This window comes from Eucalyptus grandis, chromosome 9 (assembly GCF_016545825.1).
Source record: "Eucalyptus grandis isolate ANBG69807.140 chromosome 9, ASM1654582v1, whole genome shotgun sequence".
NCBI lineage: Eukaryota > Viridiplantae > Streptophyta > Magnoliopsida > Myrtales > Myrtaceae > Eucalyptus > Eucalyptus grandis.
The window spans coordinates 25,569,560-25,593,258 of NC_052620.1; the positions used below are offsets into that span (position 1 = coordinate 25,569,560).

Below are 23,699 nucleotides of genomic sequence, written 5' to 3' on the forward strand. Positions count from 1 at the left end.
AATTTCCAAGTGTAAATTTATTTAATCTCTATTTGAAACGTTTGATTGAGTGTGAAACCAAACTCTCTTGATGTGGAAAATTTTGCGGTGCCACTAGGCCATCTCTTCATGATTGCTTTTTGTCCTATTCTTTTCGACAAAATATGTTTTTTTTTTTTTTTTTTTTTTGGGCAACGTACTTGGACTTTGAGCTAGAATCTGTCGAATATATGACGAACCCAAAAGGGCATGAATTCAGGAACTCAAATCATGTTAACCTCTGAAAAGCAGGCTATCATCTATGTAACGTGACGTTCCAAGAAGCTGCGGGGCCGTTTCTTTGGCTGCTGACTGTATTCATGTCCTGAGCTTGTACGTGGGAGTAGTAGTTCAGCCGCGATTCTCTTTGTTTGGAGCGCAATAAAGACAACTTACTACGAGATCCACAAGACGCACACGTAAGTACGTTGTACAGGGTACATGTGAGTATCTGTTTGCGTTGCCGCTCGAGGTATCATATGCTCACGAAATCTGTCTTGATCTCTAGACTGTCGTGTTGGTGAGGAAACTAGGACCAAGCTATGTGATCGAAGAGAGGCCATTAAAAAAACGCATCGGTCTCTTTCCATGTGTTGATCGGGATTGATGGATTTGAAGATCCGAGAGCCTGCTTGGACCTATGCGGTTCAAGTGGCAATCGGAGATCACAGTGTATAACACATGAAGGTTGCTTTCTTTGTGTGTATATTTTCCTCTCTGTCCTTTTGAAATTAAAATTGCTATGGTCCTTTTCTTTTGGGTAGGATTGGACGTTGGCCACCACGTTGGTGAGGCCAGACCCTTTTTCGGCGACTAAGACATGTCGCCGGAAGAATAACGTTGGCTGAGGATTATTTACGGTGCTGTCCAGAGGGTGGTTCATGTTCAAAATAGGATTTTGTAGAGTGGACGATTGAGAGAAATCAGGCAGATGGAAGCGTTGGAGATCAGAGGCTCTGATCATGTGGCCATGATTCCCAAGCCGATAGGATTAATGGGCAATCCTTCGGAGAAAAGGGACTGTGAATGGTTTGTTTCAACGGCCAGGTGCTGCTGCATAAGATGACTAGCTTCAAGTTCGCTTTGGACGAAAGTTATTAAGATTCATTTATTCACGGATCCATCATTTTTCAGATTCATTTATTCACGGATCCATCATTTTTCGCAGTTTGATCAATTTTGATATCGGAATTTATGTAGTCCATCTAGGATTTTGCTTGGTCAGATGTTGCAACGAATGTAGAAGAATGGATTCTTTTTTGAGATGTACTAGACTCAGGTACACCCTTTGTTGTTGAATGCGATTTAATGTAATGTGATACTGTTACCAAAAAATGATTTGCCCTATGCATACATACCCAAACTGATGGGGAAAAACTAAGAAAAGTATAATTTTTTTTAACCTATTGTATTGATATCAATTCAATTATAAACCTTTCAATTATATTAATTGAGTCATAAACCTTTTATACATTTGACTAATTTCGATAAAAAATCATTGATGTGAGTGGCAACTATTTTACGTGGCGCGACTAGCGCTGATGTACATATTTTTTAAGAATATTTTGATTCTTTTTATAACTTTAATGGTTTTTTTTTCTTTTTTTCTTTTCTTCTCTTTATTTTTTTTTTTTGGGGGCCAGGGGTTGGCGACCCTCGCCGGCACTAGGTGAGGATTGCAGTGCCCTTGTCAAATTTGGGCACGGTCTTGTGGGCCCTTGTGAGCTCGTGAGCCTGTGATCCTGTGCCCATTGAGCCTATGCCCATTGCTGGTGAGGTCGGCTAGCAACGCTGGCTAGCCCCTCAACCCCTAGCTCTGCCCAAAAAAGAAAAATGAAGTGAGGAAAAAAGAAAAGGAAATAATAAAAAATAAAATTCAAAATATCATTAAAAATATTCACCTTAATATTGGTTGCGCCGCAAAGGACGACTCGGTGTTTACGTTAGCGATTTCCAACCAAAACTGATTTGGCAAATCATTAAAATGTTTAGAACTAAAATGGCAAATTATGATAAGTCAATTGAAAAATTTAAAATTAAATTGGCAAGTTATCAAAATGTTTGATACCAAATTGATATAATTGAAATGTTTAGAATTAAATTGGCTATCGTATAATAAGTTTAAGACTTTTTAAATAATTTTTTCAAAAAGATGTTGCACAATGAGATTTGATTTTTTTGAGATGATGTTATTTGCCTCGACATGTCCTTGCTGCTGAACAGTCACAGTGGGTTGATCCACATGTTCTCTAACGTTAAATCCTGCAAAATCAAAAAAAGAATATTAAAAAAAAGAGGGACAGCTCTGATTGATCTGAAACATGTTTGGTCCAGTTTGTGTTGTCAGACATCCTGAAGAATTGAAAGGACGCAATACAGAGGCGATTACGCCGGTTAGCATGGGGTGTAGTTTCTTATTATTTCTTGGTTTTTTTCTCAATTGGGCCGAGCTGATAAAACATTCGACGACAAGAAATTGGGCCGAAACCGAAGGTGGTCGGAGGGGTGAGTTTTCGTAGGTGGTGGTGGCTGTCTAGAGCAGGTGTTGGTCTTCTGAGAGACTTCACTTGCAAAGTACAACAGAGGTTTATCACAACCAATCTTAGAGAAGTACTGCTATTAGTAAGACTTGCGTAAAAATGATGGCTGACAAATACGAAATTCGTGTGTCAAAATGGAATGAAAATTGTATCACTAGCAACGACGGGCTTAAGATTGAATGTACCCTTTTTTGAGAGCAGAAACTTTGAGTTTAGGACCAGGCATCAAGGCAATAACAAAAACAGTAAGGTTAAACTTCTTGGGAAATTTCTCCATCACCTGAGAAAGAGCAAACCCACCCAAGCTGCGCCCGACAATGATCACTTTCTCACGTGAAGCTAGAACTTCCATGACATCTCTCAGGGGCTTGAAGTACTCAGAGAATGATTGCAGAGATTTGGCCTGAAGCGGGTTGATACCGGAAGCTGCCAGGTCAAGTGCAGTGACTCTGTGACCGGATGAGCTTAGCAATTTCGCGATCTTGTACCAACACCTTGCACCGTGGCGTGACGTATGAAACGGCACAGAGTGATCGCTTTCAAGTGATGCTTCCTTCTGCTCGAAGCAGAAGAGGAAGAGGATGAGGAGGGGTTCAGGTTCTTGTCCATATGCCTCTCGCTTGATGTTTTTTCTTGCCCAAAACTGGGCCTCCGCTGAGGGGGAAGGCGATGGGTTTTGTTCACTAAAATCATTTGGTGTTGACTAAAGCTAGCGAAGGATAACCTTCATTGGTCAGCAATTACGAAATCAATGGCGTTGACTATACTTGTGATCCCACATTTTCCTCCCTTTGAATTGTAACTGTGTACCGACCAAAAAAAATAAAATTGTAACTGCGTACCTACTCAAACAACAGAAAACGAGCAACGTAGGCACTATATTGAAAACGCTGTGCTCAACTCCATTGTTTAATTAGGGGAACATACAATATTTAGAATATACAGTCACATTTATTACATTCTACCACAAAGTTTTCAAGTTGTTACTGCTAATTGAAAAGTTTTGGAGATTTTACTGCTGAATCTCATAACCTGAAATGATAAATTTGGAGGTTCTCAACATCAAGTTTCTTCAAGTTGCTTCTTGCTCGGTTGACCAAGAACTTACCCCATTTGTATGCCCTGTACTTTGGAGGGTTGTGTTCATCAGTCAATTCCTTCAGTGGCTGCACCATGGTGTAGTGTGATGGGTTGAAGAAGAATGGGATCGAGAACCTCTCCTTCTTCGAGTTCACCATCACTCTATGCTCGACGCTTTCGTAAATGTCGTTGCTCCAGACCTTCACATAGTTGAGAGTTAATTCGTCGAAAATATATAGCTTGTTTAGTTCCGCCAAGTATTTCACCCACATTCACAAGTATAACTCACATATATAATCAATGATCATATATGAAAATCACAGAAATTGGTCGAAAGGATGGACCATAATCATTAGGCATAGGCACAACCAATTGGGGCACAAATGATCTTCCATATATACATCTTTAAGTGATAAGTTGATAATATAAAAAGTTCTTTTTTAATAAGTGGTACCTGCATAATGCTGCCAACATTGATAATGAAGGCATCGGGGATGGGCTTGACTACTATCCACTCCCCATCGCTCTTCTTCTTCACCTGGAGGCCTTCGACGTCGTCTTGAGCCAGGATGGTGAGCGCCCCTGAGTCCTTGTGGCGGCCCAAGCCCAGAGCGAGGTGCGGCACGGGGCATGGCGGGTAGTGGTTGAGCCGGATGAAGCTGGTCTGGTCCTTGTAGAATTCGTCAAACCTGTTCGCGGGCAAGCCCAGGCTCTGAGCTATCAGTCTTATCAGCTTGTAAGCGAGTTTCTTCAACTCTTGTGCGTACTCTTCGCATGCCTCCCTGAATTTTGACAGTCGCAAGAGAATCATTTTGGACGGGCAGGCGATGCGAGCTCCATAGGAAAGGTCCGGGATAGATAGCTATTCGGTTAAACGGAGCGCATTTCACCGTGTCACTTATTATATAATGTGAGATTATCGATTCCTATCGATGATGCATCAGCTTCTAATGAAATGCCATGTCGCCAAAGTTTAAAAAATTATGGAAACACTAACCTTAATCCAGGAGGGTACTCAGGCCACTGATTGATCCACTCGGTGATGGCCTCTTCGCCGTCCTCGGGCGAGGCCGCGACGGGCATAGGCTCTTGCACGGTACAGTCGAAGACCTCCTTCCAGTCCCTCACGTTCTTGGTGTGCTCCATCTCGTAGTACCCCAGCACCCGCTTCTCGTCCCTCCTCACCTTCTTCTTCTCTTCCAAGCTCTGCCCGAAGAACTCCCTCGCCTTCCGTTCTATCCTCTCCCTCTTCTCCGCCGCCACCCCGTGGTTCACCACGACAAAGAATCCCCATTTCTTGCAAGCCTCCCCTATCTCCGCCACAAGCCCTTTGAATGCGGCCGCAGAAGCATCGACTGCACTATCGGAGGGTGAGTAGCCGGCGAGCGGGCGAGGTCGATGAGCGGTATGCCTTCGGCTTGTGTAGCGGCGAGCTTGGGCCTATGTTCGACGTCTTGTATAAACGCCGGATCGACCTCTCCCATCTTCTTTTTCCCGATGAAGATCGGGAGTATGATCTTGGGCTAATTATGAGTTTGTGAACTTCTTCTTCTTCTTTTCGTGGATGATATTGAAGCAATTATAGAGAGGAGCATTTTTATAGTGGTAATGGTGGGGGCTGATGCAAGAATGAACCTGGACTCGATCGAGTGGATAGTTCGGAAGTAACTAAAGAGTGACTGGGATAGTGTCAGGACAAGGTAAAAATCATGAGGAGATGGGCAAGAAAGAGGACGGAGAGTCCGTGATTCTTGACGTAAGCGCTTGCATTGGTTATCCGGGTAGTTTTGCTCCTGGAGTTTGCGATAAATAATCGATTCCTGATTCCATCATGTGTTGTTAAAAAGCATTTGACTGGTAATACAAGATACTTTAAATAAAAGATATCGAATTAGAAATGAAAAAATTATCCAAAAAAATCTTAAATTTATTGTAATTATATCAACTTAGTTTTATATATATATGGATCAATTGAGACTAAACTTCTGGCATTTTTTTCCTTTTTTTTCTCTTTTTTTTTCTTCCTTTCTTCCTCTAGCTTGGTTTGGTGTCAGTCAAAGGCAAGGCCTAGTGTGACATCCAGATTTTCATAATAATATTTATGTGATATTGGAAATTTTCGGTGTCCGATAACAATATTTAGATCATAAAGCTGAGTATTATTTAGCTTAGAAATCACATGGACACATGAAAATCTTAGGTGGATTGTAAATTGTGTGAGGTGTGGATGATGATTTTTGACAAACGTAATCGACTTGACGTATTGTATGGTCAAATTTTACTGAGTCTTGATGCATCCATTTTATCCAGTTAGATTTTTACTGAGTCTAAGTACCTTACCTTCTGAGTTTGAATATAGTTATTTACTCAGTTTGAGTATGATCACAAGTTGCTCTTACCCGATTACATGACTAATGCATGTCATTTCTTTGAAAAGCATGTGATGAAGTAAGAAAATGAGTATGACTATTGGAATGTATGTATAAGTTAGCTTCTCTTTACAAAATAGAAGGATAAGCATGCTATTATGATGTGCACATTAAAAGTTATGATGAGGAAGAAGGTGAGATAAACTTATAGTCCTTATCCTTTACTTATGTGATTATAAAATGCGCAAGGTAAGGATATGCATGAAAAGTGGTTATGCACTAGATATTAATTGTTATGGTTGATTATTTCATTATTGATGCCAGAAAGATCAATTTTAACATGTGCATTATACATAAAAAATAATGTGTTTCCATCACTCATACAGTGGTGTGTGACGATGCCCCGTGGTGGCAGTTTGCAAGATGCCCTGAGAAGTGTTCCGAGATGCCTTAAGAGTCGAGATGCCCCATGCCCTATGGTAGAAGTTTGTAGGATGTCTCGGTGTTTTGGGATACCCTAGAGAGTGTTACGAGATGCCTCGGGAGTTAATATGTCCTATGATAGAAGTTTGCAATATGCCTTGGAATTGATATGCCCCAATGGTCGAGATGCCCCGTGAGTTGGGATATCTTGGCAGAGTTCGGGAGGAAACGTTAAATGAATATAATGTATAGAAGCATATGATGGTTAATTGGTTATCTTGTATTAGAACATGGTGTGCCATATGCTTGAGTCTAGATAAATGTACTATTAGATGATGAAATCCGTGATAAATGAAAATGGAAAAGTAAAGTCTACACATGTTTTTATCATGATTACTAGATTGTTATGCATTCTCTTTGCTTGTGTGAGGTAAATTGGTAAGAGAATTTTTTTAACCTAAAACTAGAGATTTTTGTTATTGGGCCTTGACTCATCCCTATTTTTATATAGTTTGTTTGATGGTCATTGGAATATGATGATGGAAGGGATGAGGCGATACTCGAAATCATCAATCCTTGAGTCGAATGGTGACTCATCTATGGAATAAGACGGGAGTATAAACATTAGTTGGCTGAACCCAATCCCAGAATTTTTATATTTTGTGTTTGCTTGAATGATGTGTTAAAGTTGTATTACTAATATTTATATACTAAAAATAATATATACATTTACTTGTGCGATTTCTTGTACAGGGGTTTTGGTTGATTTTTTTTTTTTTGAGCTTCCACATGCAATTGTAATAATAATGTAGAGAACACATGTCACGTGTAACGTTCTGGTGCGTCATACTTAGCGAGGTCAATCTTGCCGACCACTAGCGATGGCGAGCAAGGCTTAAGGTTGATGTCGCCAGCCCTCGCCTCTAGCCAATTGCTAAGCTAGAGGAAGAAGGGAAGGAGAAAAAAAGATAAAGAAAGAAAAAAAAAAATATTAAAAATTTGAAAAAAATTAAAATATTGTTAAAATTTGTCCACGTTGACATTGTCCACGGTACATAAAACACTCAGCATCTTTCTCAGCGATTTTCAACTAAATTGTTGGATGAACTAAATTGGCACAAATGTAAAAGGTGTATAACTCAATTGGCCAAAAAATTTTAAAACTCAATTAACATAATTGCAATAGATTTAAAGCATTTATGTCAATTCTTCTGATTAAGAACAATGAAGGGTTTCAATGCGATTTCAGAGCATCATCACAAAAATCGTTTCCAATATTGTCATTTTATATACAATGATGTGGCCCGACTAATTATTGAATTAAATTTCTGAGTGTAAATTGATTCTATCTCTATTTGAAACGGTTGATTGAGTGTAAAATCAAACTTTCTTAGTGTAGAAAATTTTGTGGTGCGCTAGGCAATCTCTTCATGATTGCTTTTTGTCCTATTCTTTTCGACAAAATATGTTTTCTTTCGACAAAATATTCGGACTTCGAGTCAGAATCTGTCGAATGTATGACGAAGCCAACAGGGCATGAATTCCAGGAACTCAAATCACGTCAAACTCTGAAAAGCAGGCCATCATCTATGTAACTCGATGTTCAAAGAAGCTGCGGGGCCGTCTCTTTGGCTGCTAACTGTATCCATGTCCTGAGCTTGTACATGGGAGTAGTAGTTCAGCCCCGATTCTCTTTGTTTGGAGCGCAATAAAGACAATTTACTACGAGATCCACAGGACGCGCATATTGTCAGAAAATAGTAAAATTGGTTTTGTGTTTTGATTAGCTTATTTGTCTTTTAATTGTTTTTTGGCTATGTGTGTGTAAGCAAGTGTTATTCGGTTTGTAAACCGTCAAAGAAACGTGTGCTACAGCACCACGTCTCTTTAAGCCGCCGGAGAAGAAAAATCATGAAGAAAGTACAAGTGTTGGGCACACAATAAAATATTATTATACTTGCTGCTGGAGATCTCAAGAAGTACGAAGGAAGGTGAACTTGTGGCTAGCAATATTTTATTCTCTCTGAAGACAGCAAGAAGAAGAGATACGCAGCCCACGTTTTTTGACTGCCAAGAAGAAAAGTTTAACTTTAACTCTTGCAAGTTTGAAGTCCATGCGGTGAAGTGCTTTTAGATACAGGGGTTACGTTAGTTTAGTGTGTGTGAGAGAGTGAGATTTTAGAGAGAGTTTTAAGTTTAGCAAAGTTAGGCCCTGTTTGGCAACACTCCAAACAGTGACTAATTCTGATTTTTTGTTCCCAGAATCAATTTGGGACGAGAATCGCGTTTGGTAAAAATTTTGTTCCCGGGAACAAATTTGTTCCCAGAATCAGTTTTGGAGTAGAATTGAGAATAAAAAAAAAATTGATTCTACGTCCGGGAATCAAAAAAAGAATCAACACGATAAAACTCTTCTTCTTTCCTTCCGCCATCACGCGATCGCCCGCCGCCCCGCCGCCGTCCGCCGCCGCTCACCACCGCCCGCCCGCCGGCCACCGGTCGCCGGCCGCCGGGTCCCAGCGAGCTCGCTGGCCGGGCGAGGTCCGCGATCTCGCCGGAGGCTCACCGGCCGTCGGACCGGTGAGCTCGCGGAGGCTCGCCCGGCCATCGGCGAGGTCCGGCGAGCTCGCCGAGGCTCGCCCAGCCATTGGCGAGCCTCGCCGAGCCTCGCCGGGGCTGGTCGAGGCCCGCCCGGCCACCGGCCCGAGCTCGCGGGGCTAGGCGAGGCCGGCCTAGCCACCGGCCGGCTCGCCTGCTCGACCGGTGGCGGGCGGGCCTCGCCCGGCCCGCGAGCCTCGCCCGGCCCGGCGAGGCCCGCTGTCCACCGGCGGCGCTCGGCCTCGCCGTGATCTGGGGGCGAGGCCGAGCCTCGGCGAGGCTGGTGAGCGTCGCCGCCGGGCTGGGCGAGGCTGCCGGCGACGCTCGGCCGACGAGGGCCGCCTCGCCGGGCCGGCGACGCTCCGGTGAGGTCGCCGGCCCTCATCCGGCCGGTCGCCGGTCGGCGACCGGCCAAGAAGAAAAGAAAAATAGGAGAAAAAGGAAAAAATGAAAAGAAAAAATGAAAAGAGAAAAGGAAAAAAGGAAAAAGGTAAAAAAGAAGAAAAAAAAGTAGAAAAAATTATTTAAAAATAAAAAAAATAATTTGGAACATAATCAATGGACACGTTATCAAACGCAATTCTATTCCGAGAATAAAAAATTTTATACGCTTACCAAACACGTTTTTTTTACTCAGAATCGGTTCAGGAACAGAAATCAAAAATAATCATTTCTTGTCGAATCGGTTCAGGAACAGAATCGTTGCCAAAACGCGCCCTTAGTGTGTGTACTCTCTTAAGCCTTTACAAAGGTATATTGTGTAATATAATCTCTCTTTGTGTGTACTCTCTCCCTCCAAGTCCTTTTGGTTCCAACAATTGGTATCAGAGCTAGTAATGGCATCCACTAGTTTTGTTCAGTTGCAACTTCCAAAGTTGAACGGAAAAAATTACAACAACTGGTCCGTCCAGATGAAGGTTCTATTCAGGTCCCAAGATTTGTGGAACCTGGTGGAGAACGGCTACACCGAAGTAGCTGATGCTGAAGAATTCAATGCTTTGAGGAAGGAGGAGAAAGAAGCGTTGGTGGAATCTTGAAAGAAAGATCGAGAAAGCATTATATGCGATCTTTCAAGCTGTGGAGGAGACGATATTTGAAAAAATATCGAGTGCGGAGACAGCGAAAGAAGCGTGGGATATATTGCAAAAATCCTACAAAGGCGATGATCGTGTCAGGCGGGTGCGGCTCCAAACACTTCGAGGAGATTTTGAGTCTTTATGCATGAATGACTCAGAATCTATCTCGGCTTACTTTGATCGTGTACAAACCATCGTTAACCAGCGAGGTTAATGGTGAAGAGCTCCAAGATGTACGAGTCGTAGAAAAAATCTTGAGGTCTTTGACTGAAAGATTTGACTACGTGGTTGCGGCGATCGAAGAAGGCCAAGATATATCAACCATGACGTTGGAGAGGTTGATGGGTTCATTATGTTCGCATGAGCAAAGAATGAACCAGAAGTCTATCGATTCGAATTCGAGCAAGCACTTTGCAGAGTCGGGTCACTCAATCAAATCGAGGAGGTCATCATGGTGGCCGAGGTCGTGGAGGTCATGGTGGTGCCCGAGGTAGAGGTGGAAATCTGAATTCCACTAAAAGATATAAAACACGTGACAAATCAAAAGTCAAGTGTTTTAACTGTAACAAATTCGGACATTACAAATCCGAATGTCGAGCAAATAGGGGGCAAGAGCAGCCAGAATATGTGCACGATGTCGATGCAAATGAAAGCGTGGTGTTAGCATGCCAAATGGATGACTCAAGTACCATGGACACAAAAATTTGGTACCTTGATACTGGGTGCAGCAATCACATGTGTGGTCAAAAGGAGCTATTTTCGAAGTTAGATGAGACGGTTCGTGGTGAAATCAACTTCGGGAATAAATCCAAAATTCTCGTGATGGGCAAAGGTAACATTGATGTCAACTCAAAAGATGGTACTAATGTTACTATTGCAGATGTTTACTTTGTGCCGGGACTCTTTTGGAATTTGCTGAGTGTTGGGCAACTATCCGAAAAAGGCCACAAAGTTAACATTGAAAATGGTGTGTGCACCATTAGAGGCGCAAACAATAAGTTGATTACGACGACACAAATGATGAAGAACCGGATGTTTCCTCTATCCCTTCAGACGAAGACTCTATTGAGTTTCCAGGCAACAACAAAAGATAGCAAGTGGCTATGGCATCTTCGGTTCGGTCATCTAAATTTTCGTGGACTTAAATTACTAGTCCAGAAAAAGATGGTGACTGGCATGCCCTTGATCGACGCTCCAGACCGCTCATGTGAAGGATGTCTCGTTGGAAAGCAACATCGGAAGTCTTTTCCAATTGGGAGAGCTAGAAGAGCCAAGCAACCTCTGGAGTTGGTACATACGAGATATCGTGGCCCCGTTGAGGTGGAATCATTTGGACAAAAAGGTACACGCTAATTTTTGTCGATGATTTTACTAGAAAAACATGGGCTTATTTTTTTAGAGAAAAATCCGAAGCTTTTGGCAAATTTAAAGAATTCAAAGTCTATGTTGAGAAACAGAGTGGCTTTAATTTAAAGACATTGAGATCGAATAGAGGTGGAGAGTTTACTTCCAATGAATTTGACAATTATTGTAAAATTCATGGAGTGAAACGTCAGTTATTTAGCTATACTCCTCAGCAAAGTGGTATAGCAGAAAGAAAGAATAGAACAATTTTTGAAATGGCAAGAAGTATGCTAAAGGCTAAAGCATTACCGAAGAAGTTTTGGGCAGAAGTCGTTGCTTGTGCTGTATTTGTGATAAACAGGTGTCCAACAAGGAGTGTTCTTGGAAGAACTTCAGAAGAGGCTTGGAGCGGCAACAAGCCAGATGTTTCGTTCCTACGGGTATTTGGGTGCGTAGCATATCCCCATATACCGGACGAACGAAGAAAAAAGTTGGATGATAAAAGCGAGAAGTGCATTTTCATTGGATATAGTAATGTGACTAAGGGTTATAAGCTATATAATCCTGTCACGGAGAAGGTAATTATTAGCAGGGATGTCCAATTTTTTGAAGATGAAGCCTGGGACTGGAATCAAAAGGCTGACCAGAAAGACATTACTATGGAAGATGAACCATTAGTGAGGGAGACCGAAGAATCTTCAATTGAAGATCCATCACTTTCACCTGGTAGTTCATCCTCCTCACCAGCAAAGACTGCAGAACCATTGATTCGTCATTCACAACGACCGCAGAAGACGCCAGTAAAATTCAAGGATTATGTGGTCACAAGAGTTGATCATAATGACAGTGACGAAATCACTGATGAAACAATGGTAAACTTTTGTTTATTTACCGAATGTGACCCCATATCCTATGATGATGCAGCAGCAGATGAGAAGTGGAACCAAGCAATGGATGAAGAAATCCACTCCATTGAAAAGAATGACACGTGGGTGCTAACTTCTTTACCACCTGGTAAGAAGCCTATAGGTGTCAAGTGGGTGTACAAAACGAAGTGCAAACCCAACAGTCAGGTGGACCGTTACAAAGCTAGACTGGTGGTGAAAGGCTACAAGCAAAAGCCAGGTATTGATTATTTTGAAGTATTTGCACTAGTGGCTCGAATGGATACCATTCGAATGATCTTGGCACTTGCAGCTCAGAACCGTTGGAAAATCCATCAAATGGATGTGAAATCGGCATTTCCTTAATGGTTTTCTCGATGAGGAAGTATATGTGGAGCAACCACAAGGTTATGTGAAGAAAGAGCGTGAAAATCAAGTTTATAAACTGAAGAAAGCGTTGTATGGGCTAAAACGGGCACCTCGAGCTTGGTACACGAGGATTGATACTTACTTTGGAGCATGGCTTTCAAAAGTGCCCTTATGAGCATACACTGTATATCAAGTCAAATACTAACGGCAATATTATAATTGTTTGCCTTTATGTTGATGATTTGATATTTACAGGAAGCTGTGAGAAGATGTTTGCTGAATTTAGGGAGGCCATGACAAGTCAATTTGAGATGACATATTTGGGATTAATGTCCTATTTTCTGGGCCTTGAAGTGAAGCAGACAAATGAAGGCATATATGTTTCACAGCAGAAGTATGCTAATGATATTTTGAAGCGATTCAATATGGAAACGCTCAAATCAATTCGAACTCCTATAGCAGAACGGTTGGAGTTGAAGAAAGAAGGAACCGGTGAATTGGTAAATCCCACTTATTTTAAAAGTATTGTTGGCAGTTTAAGATATTTTGGCTACCACTAGGCCAGATATAACTTATGGTGTGGGAATTATTAGTCGGTTTATGGAGAAACCATACCAATCACATTTGCAAGCAGCAAAAAGAATTTTAAGGTATGTCAGTGGAACTCGTGATCATGGAATTTTATATTCTTACACTGACAACTTCAGTTTAGTGGGGTATACAGACAGTGATTGGGTAGGTGATACTGAAACACGGAAGAGCACTTCTGGATATGCGTTCTTTCTTGGATCATGAATAATTTCTTGGTCATCAAAGAAACAACAAGTTATTGCACTCTCAACAGCTGAAGCAGAATACATTGCAGTATCTTCAGCAGCATGTCGAGCGATGTGGCTTGAAGGATGCTTTTTGAGCTTATGCATGAACAAAAAGGTCCTACTAAATTGATGTGTGATAACAAGTCAGCGATTGCATTGGCCAAGAATCCCGTATTTCATGGCAAGAGCAAACATATCGACATCAAGTATCATTATATTCGTGAGCTGATTAAAGTAGATGAGATTGAACTTGATTTCTGTAAATCCGAAGACCAGATTGCAGATATTTTGACAAAACTATTGAAGGCAGATTTGTTCGAGAAATTGAAGACAATGCTTGGTGTCGTAGTCTTACAAAATCAATTTTAAGGGAGGCTGTTAGAAAATAGTAAAATTGGTTTTGTGTTTTGATTAGCTTATTTGTCTTTTAATTGTTTTTTGGCTATGTGTGTGTAAGCAAGTGTTATTCGGTTTGTAAACCGTCAAAGAAACGTGTGCTACAGCACCACGTCTCTTTAAGCCGCCGGAGAAGAAAAATCATGAAGAAAGTACAAGTCTTGGGCACACAATAAAATATTATTATACTTGCTGCTGGAGATCTCAAGAAGTACGGAGGAAGGTGAACTTGTGGCTAGCAATATTTTATTCTCTCCGAAGACAGCAAGAAGAAGAGATACGCAGCCCACGTTTTTTTGACTGCCAAGAAGAAAAGTTTAACTTTAACTCTTGCAAGTTTGAAGTCCATGCGGTGAAGTGCTTTTAGATACAGGGGTTACGTTAGTTTAGTGTGTGTGAGAGAGTGAGATTTTAGAGAGAGTTTTAAGCTTAGCAAAGTTAGTGTGTGTACTCTCTTAAGCCTTTACGAAGGTATATTGTGTAATATAATCTCTCTTTGTGTATACTCTCTCCCTCCAAGTCCTTTTGGTTCCAACACATATAAGCACGCTGTACAAGTTACATGCGAGCCTCTATTTGTGTTGCCGCTCGAGGTATCGTATGCTTACAAAATCTTTCTTGATCTCTAGACTGTCATGGCGGCGAGGAAACTAGGATCTTGCCATGTGATCGAAGAAAGGCCATTAAAAAATGCATCGGTCTCTTTCTATGTGTTGATCGGGATTGATGGATTCGAAGATCCGAGAGTCTGCTTGGACTTGCTGTTCAAGCGGCAATCGGTCAAGTGCTGCTGCATCAGATGACTAGCTTCAAGTTCACTTTGGAGAAAAGTTATTAAGATTTGTGTATGCACAAATGATCGATCTTTTTTTGTGGGTTGATTAATTTGGATATGGGGATTTATGCGCTCCATCTGAGAATTTGCTTGGTTTGATGTTGTAGCAAATATCAAAGAATGGGTTCTTTTCCAAGATGTACCAGACTCGGACACAATCTTCGTCATTGAATACGATTTAATGTAATGCGATATTGTTTCCAAGATCCACGCTATACATATATACCCAAAATTGATGGAGAAAAAATTGGGAAAAAACCCAAAAAATCTTAACCCTATTATATTATGCCAATTTAGTTTATCTAGCTAATTTTGACAGGAAATTACTGCCGTGGACGTTAGTCGTCCTATGTGACATGGCTGGCACTAACGTGAATAATTTTTAAAAATATTTTGAATTTTTTCTACACTTTTTGGTTTTTTTATATTTTATTTTTTTCTCTTTATTTTTTTGGGGTCGAGGACTAGCAACAATCACCGGCACTAGGTGAGGGATGCGGGGCACTTATCAGATTTGGGCAAGGTCTTATGGGCCCTTGTCAGCCACAGCTGAGGACTTGTGGGCCCTAGCTCACTGTTGGCCTTCAGCCCCCCTCCCCCCAAAATTGAAGAGAGGAAAAAGAAAAAAATCATGAAAAATAAAATTCAAAATACTAATAAAAAAATTCAAAATACTAATAAAAAAATTCAACATCAACTCGTCCCTGCCACGTAAATGACTAGCATTTGCGTCAGCAATTTTCAACTAAAATTGACAGGGTAAATCGTTAAAATGTTTAAGACTAAATTGACAAATTATCATTAATTATTTGAAAGTTTAGGACTACATCTGCATGTTATCAAAATGTTTAAAACAAAATTAATACAATTGAAAAGCTGAGGATTGAATTGGCTATCTATAAAATATTTAGGACTTTTTAAATAATTTTCCAAAAAAATCCTGCACAATGAAATATGATTTCTTTGAGACAACATTCTTTGCCTCGACATGTTGTCGTTGCTGAACAAACGTAGTTGCTTGATCAACATGTTCGCCCATGTCAAATCCTGCAAAATCAAACAAGAACAATGAAAAAGGAGGGAGAGCTTTGATTGATCTCAAACATGTTTGGCTGAGTTTGTGTTGTCAGACATCCGACAAAATTGAAATGATGCAATACACAGACGATTAGCATGGGGCTGAAGTTTCTTATTATTTCTTTGGTTTTACCTCAATTGGGCTGACCTGATAAACATTCGATAACAAGAAATTGGGCCAAAACCGAAGGTGCTCGGAGGGTTGTTCGGCCCATTGTCATCGGTGTAGCGGCTGTCCGGCACAGGAGGAGATCTTCTGTGAGACTTCACTTGCAAAATACACAGTTCGATCACGACCGATATAGAAAAGAACTGCTTCTCAGAATACTCTTGGTTATGCCTTTTAACGTTTTCATTTAATGATGTTTCACGAATGAGAAATTCCTATCTTAAAAACGGAGTGGAGAGTGTATAGCTGGCAATGATGGGTTTAAAATCGAACATACCTCTTGATTGAGAGTAGAAACATGCGGTTCAGGACCAGGCACCAAGGCAGAGAAAAAAACAGCAAGGGCAATCTTCTTGGGGAATTTCTCCATCACTGAGAAAGAGCCAACCCACCCAAGCTGCGACCGACAAGGTCTCTCATGTGAAGCTAGACCAGGGGCTTGAAGTATTCAGAGATCGATTGCAGAGACCTGGCCCGAAACGGGTCGATCCCCGAAGCCACCAGGTCAAGTGCAGTGACCCTGTGACGGGCTGATCTTTAGCAATTTCGCAATCTTGTCCCAACTCCATGCACCGTGGCGTGACTCATGAAACAGCATAAAGTGCTTGCTTTCAAGTGATGCTTCATTCTTCTCGAAACAGAACAGGAAGAGTAAGAGGATGAGGATAAAGCGGGCAAGTGATGCGAGGTTGAGCTTCTCGTCCATTTGCCTCTCGTTTTATGTTTTTCTTACCCAAAACTAGGTCTCTGGAAGGGGGAAAGCTGATGAGTTTTGGTTCAGGGAGATCGTTTGGTGTTGACTAATGTTAGCGAAGGGAACCTTCATAGGTCGGCAATTACGAAATCAATGGCCTTGCTAGTTGACTGTTCTCGTTTGAACTGAAATTGTGTACCTTGTACACATAAACTACTCAAATAAACAAGGATGGCTTACAACAGAAAAGGAACAATACAGGCACTTTATTGAAACCACCGTGCTCAGTTCCATTATTTACTCAGGCAAACACACGATATTCACAATCAACAGTCACGTTCCTTACATTCTAGGGAAAAAGTTTCAAGTTACCAAAGCTAATTGAAAAGCTTCAGCTACAACAACGGTAAATAACTCATTATTTCTCAACAGTTATTTTGAGATTCTACTGATGAATCTCATATCCTAAAATGGTGAATTTGGATGTTCTCCACATCAAGCTTCTTGAAATTGCCTCCTTTTCGAATGACATAAAACCTGCCCCAACTGTATGGTCTGTACTTTGGAGGGTTGTGCTCATCAGTCAATTCCTTCAGTGGCTGCACCATGGTATAGTGTGATGGGTTGAAGAAGAACGGAATCGAGAACCTCTCCTTCTCTGTGTTCACCATCACTCTGTGCTCGACACTCTCGTACATGTCGTTGCTCCAAACCTTCACACAGTCGAGAGTTAATTCATCAAGAATATATAGCTTGTTCTGTTCCATCAAGTACTCCACCCACATTCACAAATACAATTCATATGTATGACCAATGATCATGTATGAAAATCACAGAAATTGACCGAAATGATGGATCATAATCAGGCACAGGCACAACCACTTGCAGCACATATGTTCTTCCATATACACATCTTCAAGCGATAAGTCGATAATATAGAAAGTTCTTTTTTAATAAGTGGTACCTGCATAACGCAACCAACATTGATAATGAAGGCATCAGGGATGGGCTTGACTAGTACCCACTCCCCATCACTCTTCCTCTTCACCTCAAGGCCTCCAACGTCGTCTTGAGCCAGGATCGCGAGTGCTCCCAAGTCGTTGTGGCGGCCCAGTCCGAGAGCAAGGTGTGGCGCGGGGCAGGGCGGATAGCGGACTAGCCGGAGGTAGCTAGTCTGGTCCTTGAAGAATTCGCCAAACCTGTTCGCGGGCAAGCCCAGGCTCTGAGCTATCAATCCCATCAGCTTGTACGCGAGTTTCTCCATTTCTTGTGTGTACTCTTCGCATGCTTCCCTGAATTTTAACCGCCACAAGAGAATCATTTTGGACTGGCGTGAAACGCGAGCTCCATAAGAAAGATAGGAAAAGAATGAAATCGATGTTGTTAGTGCTTCAGATATCGATCATGCGCCAGCTTTTATTGAAACACCGTATCGCCAAAGTTAAAAGAAAGAAATCATGGAAACGCTAACCTCAATCCAGGAGGGTACTCAGGCCACTGATTGGTCCACTCGATGACGGCCTCTTCGCCGTCCTTGAGCGAGGCTGGGACGAGCGTCGGCTCTTGCACGGTTATGTCAAAGACCTCCCTCCAGTCCCTCACGTTCTTGGTGTGCTCCATCTCGTAGTACCCCATCACCTTCCTCTCGTCCTTCCTCACCTTCTTCTTCTCCTCCAAATCCTGTCCGAAGAACTCCCTCGCCTCCCGCTCTATCCTCTCCCTCTTCTCCGCCGCCACACCATGGTTCACCACCGTGAAGAATCCCCACTTCTTGCAAGCCTCCCCTATCTCTGCCACAAGCCCTTCGATGGCGGCGGCGGCAGAAGCAGCAACCGCCCCATCAGAGGGTGAGTAGCCGGCGAGGGCGGTGAGGTCGATGAGTGGGATGCCTTCGGCCTGTGAGACGGCGAGCTTGGGCCTATGTTCGACGTCTTGTATGAAGGCTGGATCGACCTCTCCCATCTCCTTTTTCTAGAAAAAGATCGGGGGTATGATCTTGGGCTAATTGTGAGTTTCTGACTGATCAGGAAAGATCAAATTCTTTTCTTCTTCTCTTCTTAGCCGCGGATGATGTCGAAGCAGTTACAGAAAGGAGCACTTTTACAGTGGTAATTGTGGCGGCTGACGCACGATCGAACCTGGACGCGATTGAATGGACAATTCGAAAGTAAATAAGGAGAATGACTGGGATAGTGTCGGGGCATGGGGAAAGTCATGTGGAGATAGGCAGAAAGACAACGGAGAGTTCGTGATTGTTGACGTAAGAGCTTGCATTGCTGATTGAGATAGTTCTGTTCGTGGCGTTTGCGGTAAATAATTGATTCCTGTTTCCATCACACGTGGTTGAAAAGTATTTGACAAAGTGACATAGTCCGTGCACATGATGATCTTGAAAGAAAAGAAACGGACTAGGAACAATGAAGCCATTTAAAAGCGTCGTATTCCTGATGTTGTCATCCATGGTGTATACAACGACGTGGAGCAACTAATTACTGAACTAAATTTCAGGTATAATTTGATTCTATCTTTATCTGAAATAAATGATTTATAGAATCAAACTCTCCCAATACGGAAAATTTGGTGGTGAGCGGGCTTGGCTGTCTCTTTATAATTGCTAGTTATCCAATTCTCAGCAAAAACAAAAGAAAAAATTAGAAAAAAATACATTTTCTATGGACAATATTTGGATATTGTAGATGCTCACGAATCCCTCTTGATCTCTAGACTATCACGTTGAAGAGCAAACCAAGATCTTACTATGCAATTGGAAGAGAGGTCATTAGAAAAATGTGTCCATTTCTTTCTATGTGTCAATCGTAGTTTGATGGATTTGAAGATCCACGAGTCTACTTGGACTGACACTGTTCAAGCGGCAATTAGAGATTATAGAGAATATATGAATTGTTGCTTTCTTTCTGTTTATGTTTCAATTTTTCTTTTTAATCTCTATCTGTTTGCAGTTAAAATTGTTAGGGCTATGCTTAGAGGACGGTACTATCACTTTCCATAAAGTGACAGAGCTCTCCTCCCCACATATCCCAAAGTGTAGGATTATGGGAATCGGAATATCAAATTGACAAAATCTATTGTCAAAATTTTCATTGCTGTAAAATTGCTCTATCGTAAAATTGACCATACAACGTCTGAGGTTTTATGATGTCAATTGATATTTTGTGAGATTGTTGTTTTCATGAAATAGACGAACTCCCCGCTGATCACTCAATTCAAAACTTATCATTAAATGAAAACAAAATAGATGCAAACGAAAAACAGAGGCAAATCACAAGAGAGGAACTGGACATAGATAAATAGTGGTGCTGGCAATGGCAGCTACAGGGGCCGAAATGGTGGTGGGGCTGGGTTCAAATGGAGGGAAGGCGAGGTTGTCCGCATGGCGGTGGATGTTGCGACGAGGAAGGATAGGCGGCGACAGCAGAGACGATGTTGCTGCGGGGGTTTTCAATATCCAACTCTCGCGGAAGCCAACGCCTTCGTGTCAGATTTATCCCTCACCCTCGCTATCGAAGCTTGCGATCACTCCCTATCGTTCGTCCATTCTCCTTCCTTGGTACAGATTCCATTCTCTGGTCCTTTTCCTGTCGGTGAGAATGGACGTTGAGGCCACATCCCTTATTCAGCGATGAAGACACGCTGTTCGAAAATAACTGTTGGCCAAGCAAAAAGTTCAAAATCTATTACACGTATGCAAATTAAATTTTAAACTCTCTAATTGTATCAATTGAGTACTAAATCTCTTCACATTTTACTAATTGAGTTTATACGCCTAATTGTAATTGAAAATTGCCGCATGGACATCGACTATGTGGCGCATGTGGCGTTGATGTGGACAATTCTTAATAATATTATAATTTTTTTTCGAATTATTTATTTATTTTTTTGTTTTTCCTTTTATTTTCTTCAATTTTTCTTATTTTATTTTCTTCTTCTTTTTAACTTTTATCTTCTCTTCTCACCCTCATTGGCTTGACAAGGGTGAGGGTTGCCCTCACAAGGCTAGACACGGGCATCCCTCACCCCAGGCAGTTGCTAGCCATCAACAAGGCTCGACAATGGCTAACAAAAGGAAAATAAATGGAAAAAGATAAATGAAAAAAAAAAAAAGAAAAGGAAAAAAGAAGAAGTAAAGAAGGTAAATATAAGAAAAGAATAAAAAGGAAAAATAAAATAAAATAATAAAATTATTTTATTATTTACATCAATATTGGCTATGTTGCATAGGGGAGCCGACATTCACATTAGTGGTTTTTGGCCAAAATTGGCCCGACTCAACTAACAAAATATGAAAAAGTGTAAGATTTAATAGGCACAATTAAAATATTTAGGACTAAATTGGTAAAAGTATAATAAGTTTATGACTTTTTTGGATAATTTTTCCCCCGTGTCTATTGCACAAGATCCTCTTGAACGAGCTTATCATCCTTGCAAACCAAAAACATCCTGCCCAGAAAACCATCATTTTCCGCGATAATGTTATTTGCCTCGACATGTCCTCGTTGCTGAATAAAAGTAGTGGCCTGATCAACATGTTCGCCAACGTCAAATCCTGCAAATTCAGAAAAGAATATGGAAAAAAGAGGGAGAACTTTGATTGATCTGATCGTAGCAATTTCACGATCTTGCGCCCGCACCACGCCCCGTGGCCTGACCCACGAATCAGCGCAAAGCGCTTGATTTCAAGCGATGCTTCATTCTGCTCGAAGCAGAAGAGGAAGGTTGAGCTCCTCTCGTCCGACGTTTTTCTTGCCCAAAACTGGATCTCTGCAAGGGGGGAAGGCGGTGGGTTTTTCGTTCGGCGAGATTTTTTGGTGTTGATAGCAAAGGAGAACCCTATACGCATAATATACTCAAATAAAGAAGGATGGTTTACAGCGAAAAAGGAACAACGCGGCCAGTTTATTGAAATCGCTGTGCTCACTGCTCAGCTACATTATTTATTTAGGTAAATAGACAATATTCACGGTGCACGATCGCATTTATTACATTCTACTGCGAAGTTTTCAAGTTGCCAATGCTAATGGAAAAGCTTCAGCTACAACTTTGCTACATAAACTCCAGCGACTCAGCACAACAGATGGTCATCATTTGGAGATTCTACTGCCCAATCTCATATCCTGAAATGGTCAATCTGGAGGTTCTGGACAGTGAATTTCTTTAAGTTGCTTCCTTTTCGGGAGACCAGGTACTTGCCCCAGTTGTACGGCCTGTACTTCGGAGGGTTGTGCTCATCGGTCAGTTCCTCCAGCGGCTGCACCATGGTGTAGTGCGGCGGCATGAAGAAGAATGGAATCGAGATCCTGTCTCTCTTCGAGTTCACCATCGCTCTATGCTCCACGCTATCATACGCCTCATTGCTCCAAACCTTCACGTGGTCAAGAGTTAATTAACCAAGATTACTCCGTCAAGTACCTCACCCACATTCGCAAATGCGGTACACATGCATGACCGATGATTATGTATTAAAATCACAGATATTGATCAAGTTAGAGGCAAGCACGTGTGCATGAACTTGGAATTTGATTAATTGATTATTTTGGTTTGGCTGGAACATGAAGATTGACTGGTTTCATTAGAGAGAGATCCATAATAATTTTCATATTCTTCAAGCAACTACAGATGATCATGCCTTAAGAGATAGATTGAGTAAAAGGGACGGATCTTAAACATTAGACATGGGCACAACCACTCACGGGCCAAATAATCTTTTATGTACACATTTTCGAGCGATAAACTGTGCATAAAGAAAGTTCTTTTTTTGATAAGTGGTACCTTAATAACGTCGCCAACATTGATAATGAATGTATCAGGGATGGGCTTGACTAGGACCCACTCCCCATCGCTCTTCCTCTTCACCTCGAGGCCTGGGACGTCGTCTTGAGCCAGGATGGTGAGCGCCCCCGAGTCCTTGTGGTGGCCTATGCCCATAGCGAGGTGTGGCGTGGGGCACGGCGGGTAGTGGTTGATCCGGACGAAGCTGGTATGGTCCTCGAAGAATTCATCAAACCTGTTAGCGGGCAAGCCCAGGCTCTGAGCTATCAGTCCCATCAGCTTGTGCGCGAGTTTCTGCACTTCCTGTGCATAATCTTCGCATGCTTCCCTGAATTTAACAGCCGCAAGAGAGTCATTTTGGATGGGGCATGAGATGCGAGCTCCATAAGAAAGGTAGGGAAAGAACAAAATCGACATTTTCTTTTTGGTTAAACGAGGCACATTTTCACAATGTGACTTCTTATATGATGTAAGGTACCAGCTTTGATTGAAACGCCATGTAGCCAAAGGAAAAACAATCATGGAAACACTAACCTTAGTTCAGGAGGGTACTCGGGCCACTGATTGGTACACTCAATGACACCCTCTTCGCCGTCCTCGGGCGAGGCCGGGACTACCGTCGGCTCTTGCACAGTGAAGTCGAAGACCTCCTTCCAGTCCCTCGCGTTCTTGGTGTGCTCCGTCTCGTAGTACCCCAGCGTCGTCTTCCTCTGCACCTTCTTCTTCTCCGCCAAATCCTGCCTGAAGAACTCCCTCACCTCCCGCTCAATCCTCTCCCTCTTCTCCGCCGGCACCCCGTGGTTTGCCGCCGTGAAGAATCCCCACTCCTTGCACGCCTTCCCTATCTCCGCCACGAGCCCTTTGATGGCAGCGGAGTCAGCGGCCGCACCGTCGGAGGGTGAGTAGCCAGCGAGGGCGGTGAGGTCGATGAGCGGGATGCTTTCGGCTTGAGGGGCTGCGAGATTGGGCCTGTGTTCGACGTCTTGTATGATGACTTGATCCACGTCTCCCATTTTCTTTTTCGTGATAAAGATGGTGAGTATGAACTTTGGGTTTAATCGTGAGTTTGTGACTGATCAGGAAAGATCAAATCTTTTCTTCTTCTACTTTTGCCGTGGGTGATGTTGAAGCAGTTATAGGAGGAGCATTTTTATAGAGGCAATGGTGGTGGCTGATGCACGACTGATCCTGGAAGCGATTGCGTAGATGATTCGGATGTAAC

General features: G+C 42.1%; 4 protein-coding genes and 1 pseudogene across 4 annotated transcripts; 1 reads left to right on the forward strand and 4 right to left on the reverse strand.

Annotated features, from left to right (window-relative positions):
- Positions 1–2,727: 2,727 nt before the first annotated feature.
- Positions 2,728–3,167, reverse strand: LOC120288478 (putative inactive methylesterase 20). The gene is made up of 2 exons (XM_039302479.1): positions 3,047–3,167; positions 2,728–2,984 (listed from the first exon to the last, which is right to left on the reverse strand). Exons 1-2 carry the CDS (start codon positions 3,165–3,167, stop codon positions 2,728–2,730), a joined length of 378 nt encoding a protein of 125 aa, XP_039158413.1.
- A 249-nt stretch (positions 3,168–3,416) lies between these two features.
- Positions 3,417–5,214, reverse strand: LOC120285875 (annotated as a pseudogene).
- Positions 5,215–9,864: 4,650 nt separating this feature from the next.
- Positions 9,865–11,904, forward strand: LOC120288479. Its single transcript, XM_039302480.1, has 4 exons — positions 9,865–10,053; positions 10,263–10,594; positions 10,710–11,446; positions 11,810–11,904. Exons 1-4 carry the CDS (start codon positions 9,865–9,867, stop codon positions 11,902–11,904), a joined length of 1,353 nt encoding a protein of 450 aa, XP_039158414.1.
- A 5,022-nt stretch (positions 11,905–16,926) lies between these two features.
- On the reverse strand, positions 16,927–18,825 carry LOC104418774 (probable 2-oxoglutarate-dependent dioxygenase At5g05600). Its single transcript, XM_010030219.3, has 3 exons — positions 18,162–18,825; positions 17,655–17,982; positions 16,927–17,403 (listed from the first exon to the last, which is right to left on the reverse strand). The coding sequence occupies exons 1-3, from the start codon at positions 18,650–18,652 to the stop codon at positions 17,149–17,151; spliced, it is 1,074 nt and encodes a 357-aa protein (XP_010028521.2). The 5' UTR covers positions 18,653–18,825; the 3' UTR covers positions 16,927–17,148.
- Positions 18,826–21,607: 2,782 nt separating this feature from the next.
- Positions 21,608–23,582, reverse strand: LOC104418776 (probable 2-oxoglutarate-dependent dioxygenase At5g05600). The gene is made up of 3 exons (XM_010030220.3): positions 23,012–23,582; positions 22,478–22,805; positions 21,608–22,070 (listed from the first exon to the last, which is right to left on the reverse strand). Exons 1-3 carry the CDS (start codon positions 23,488–23,490, stop codon positions 21,816–21,818), a joined length of 1,062 nt encoding a protein of 353 aa, XP_010028522.2. The 5' UTR covers positions 23,491–23,582; the 3' UTR covers positions 21,608–21,815.
- Between the last annotated feature and the right edge of the window lie 117 nt (positions 23,583–23,699).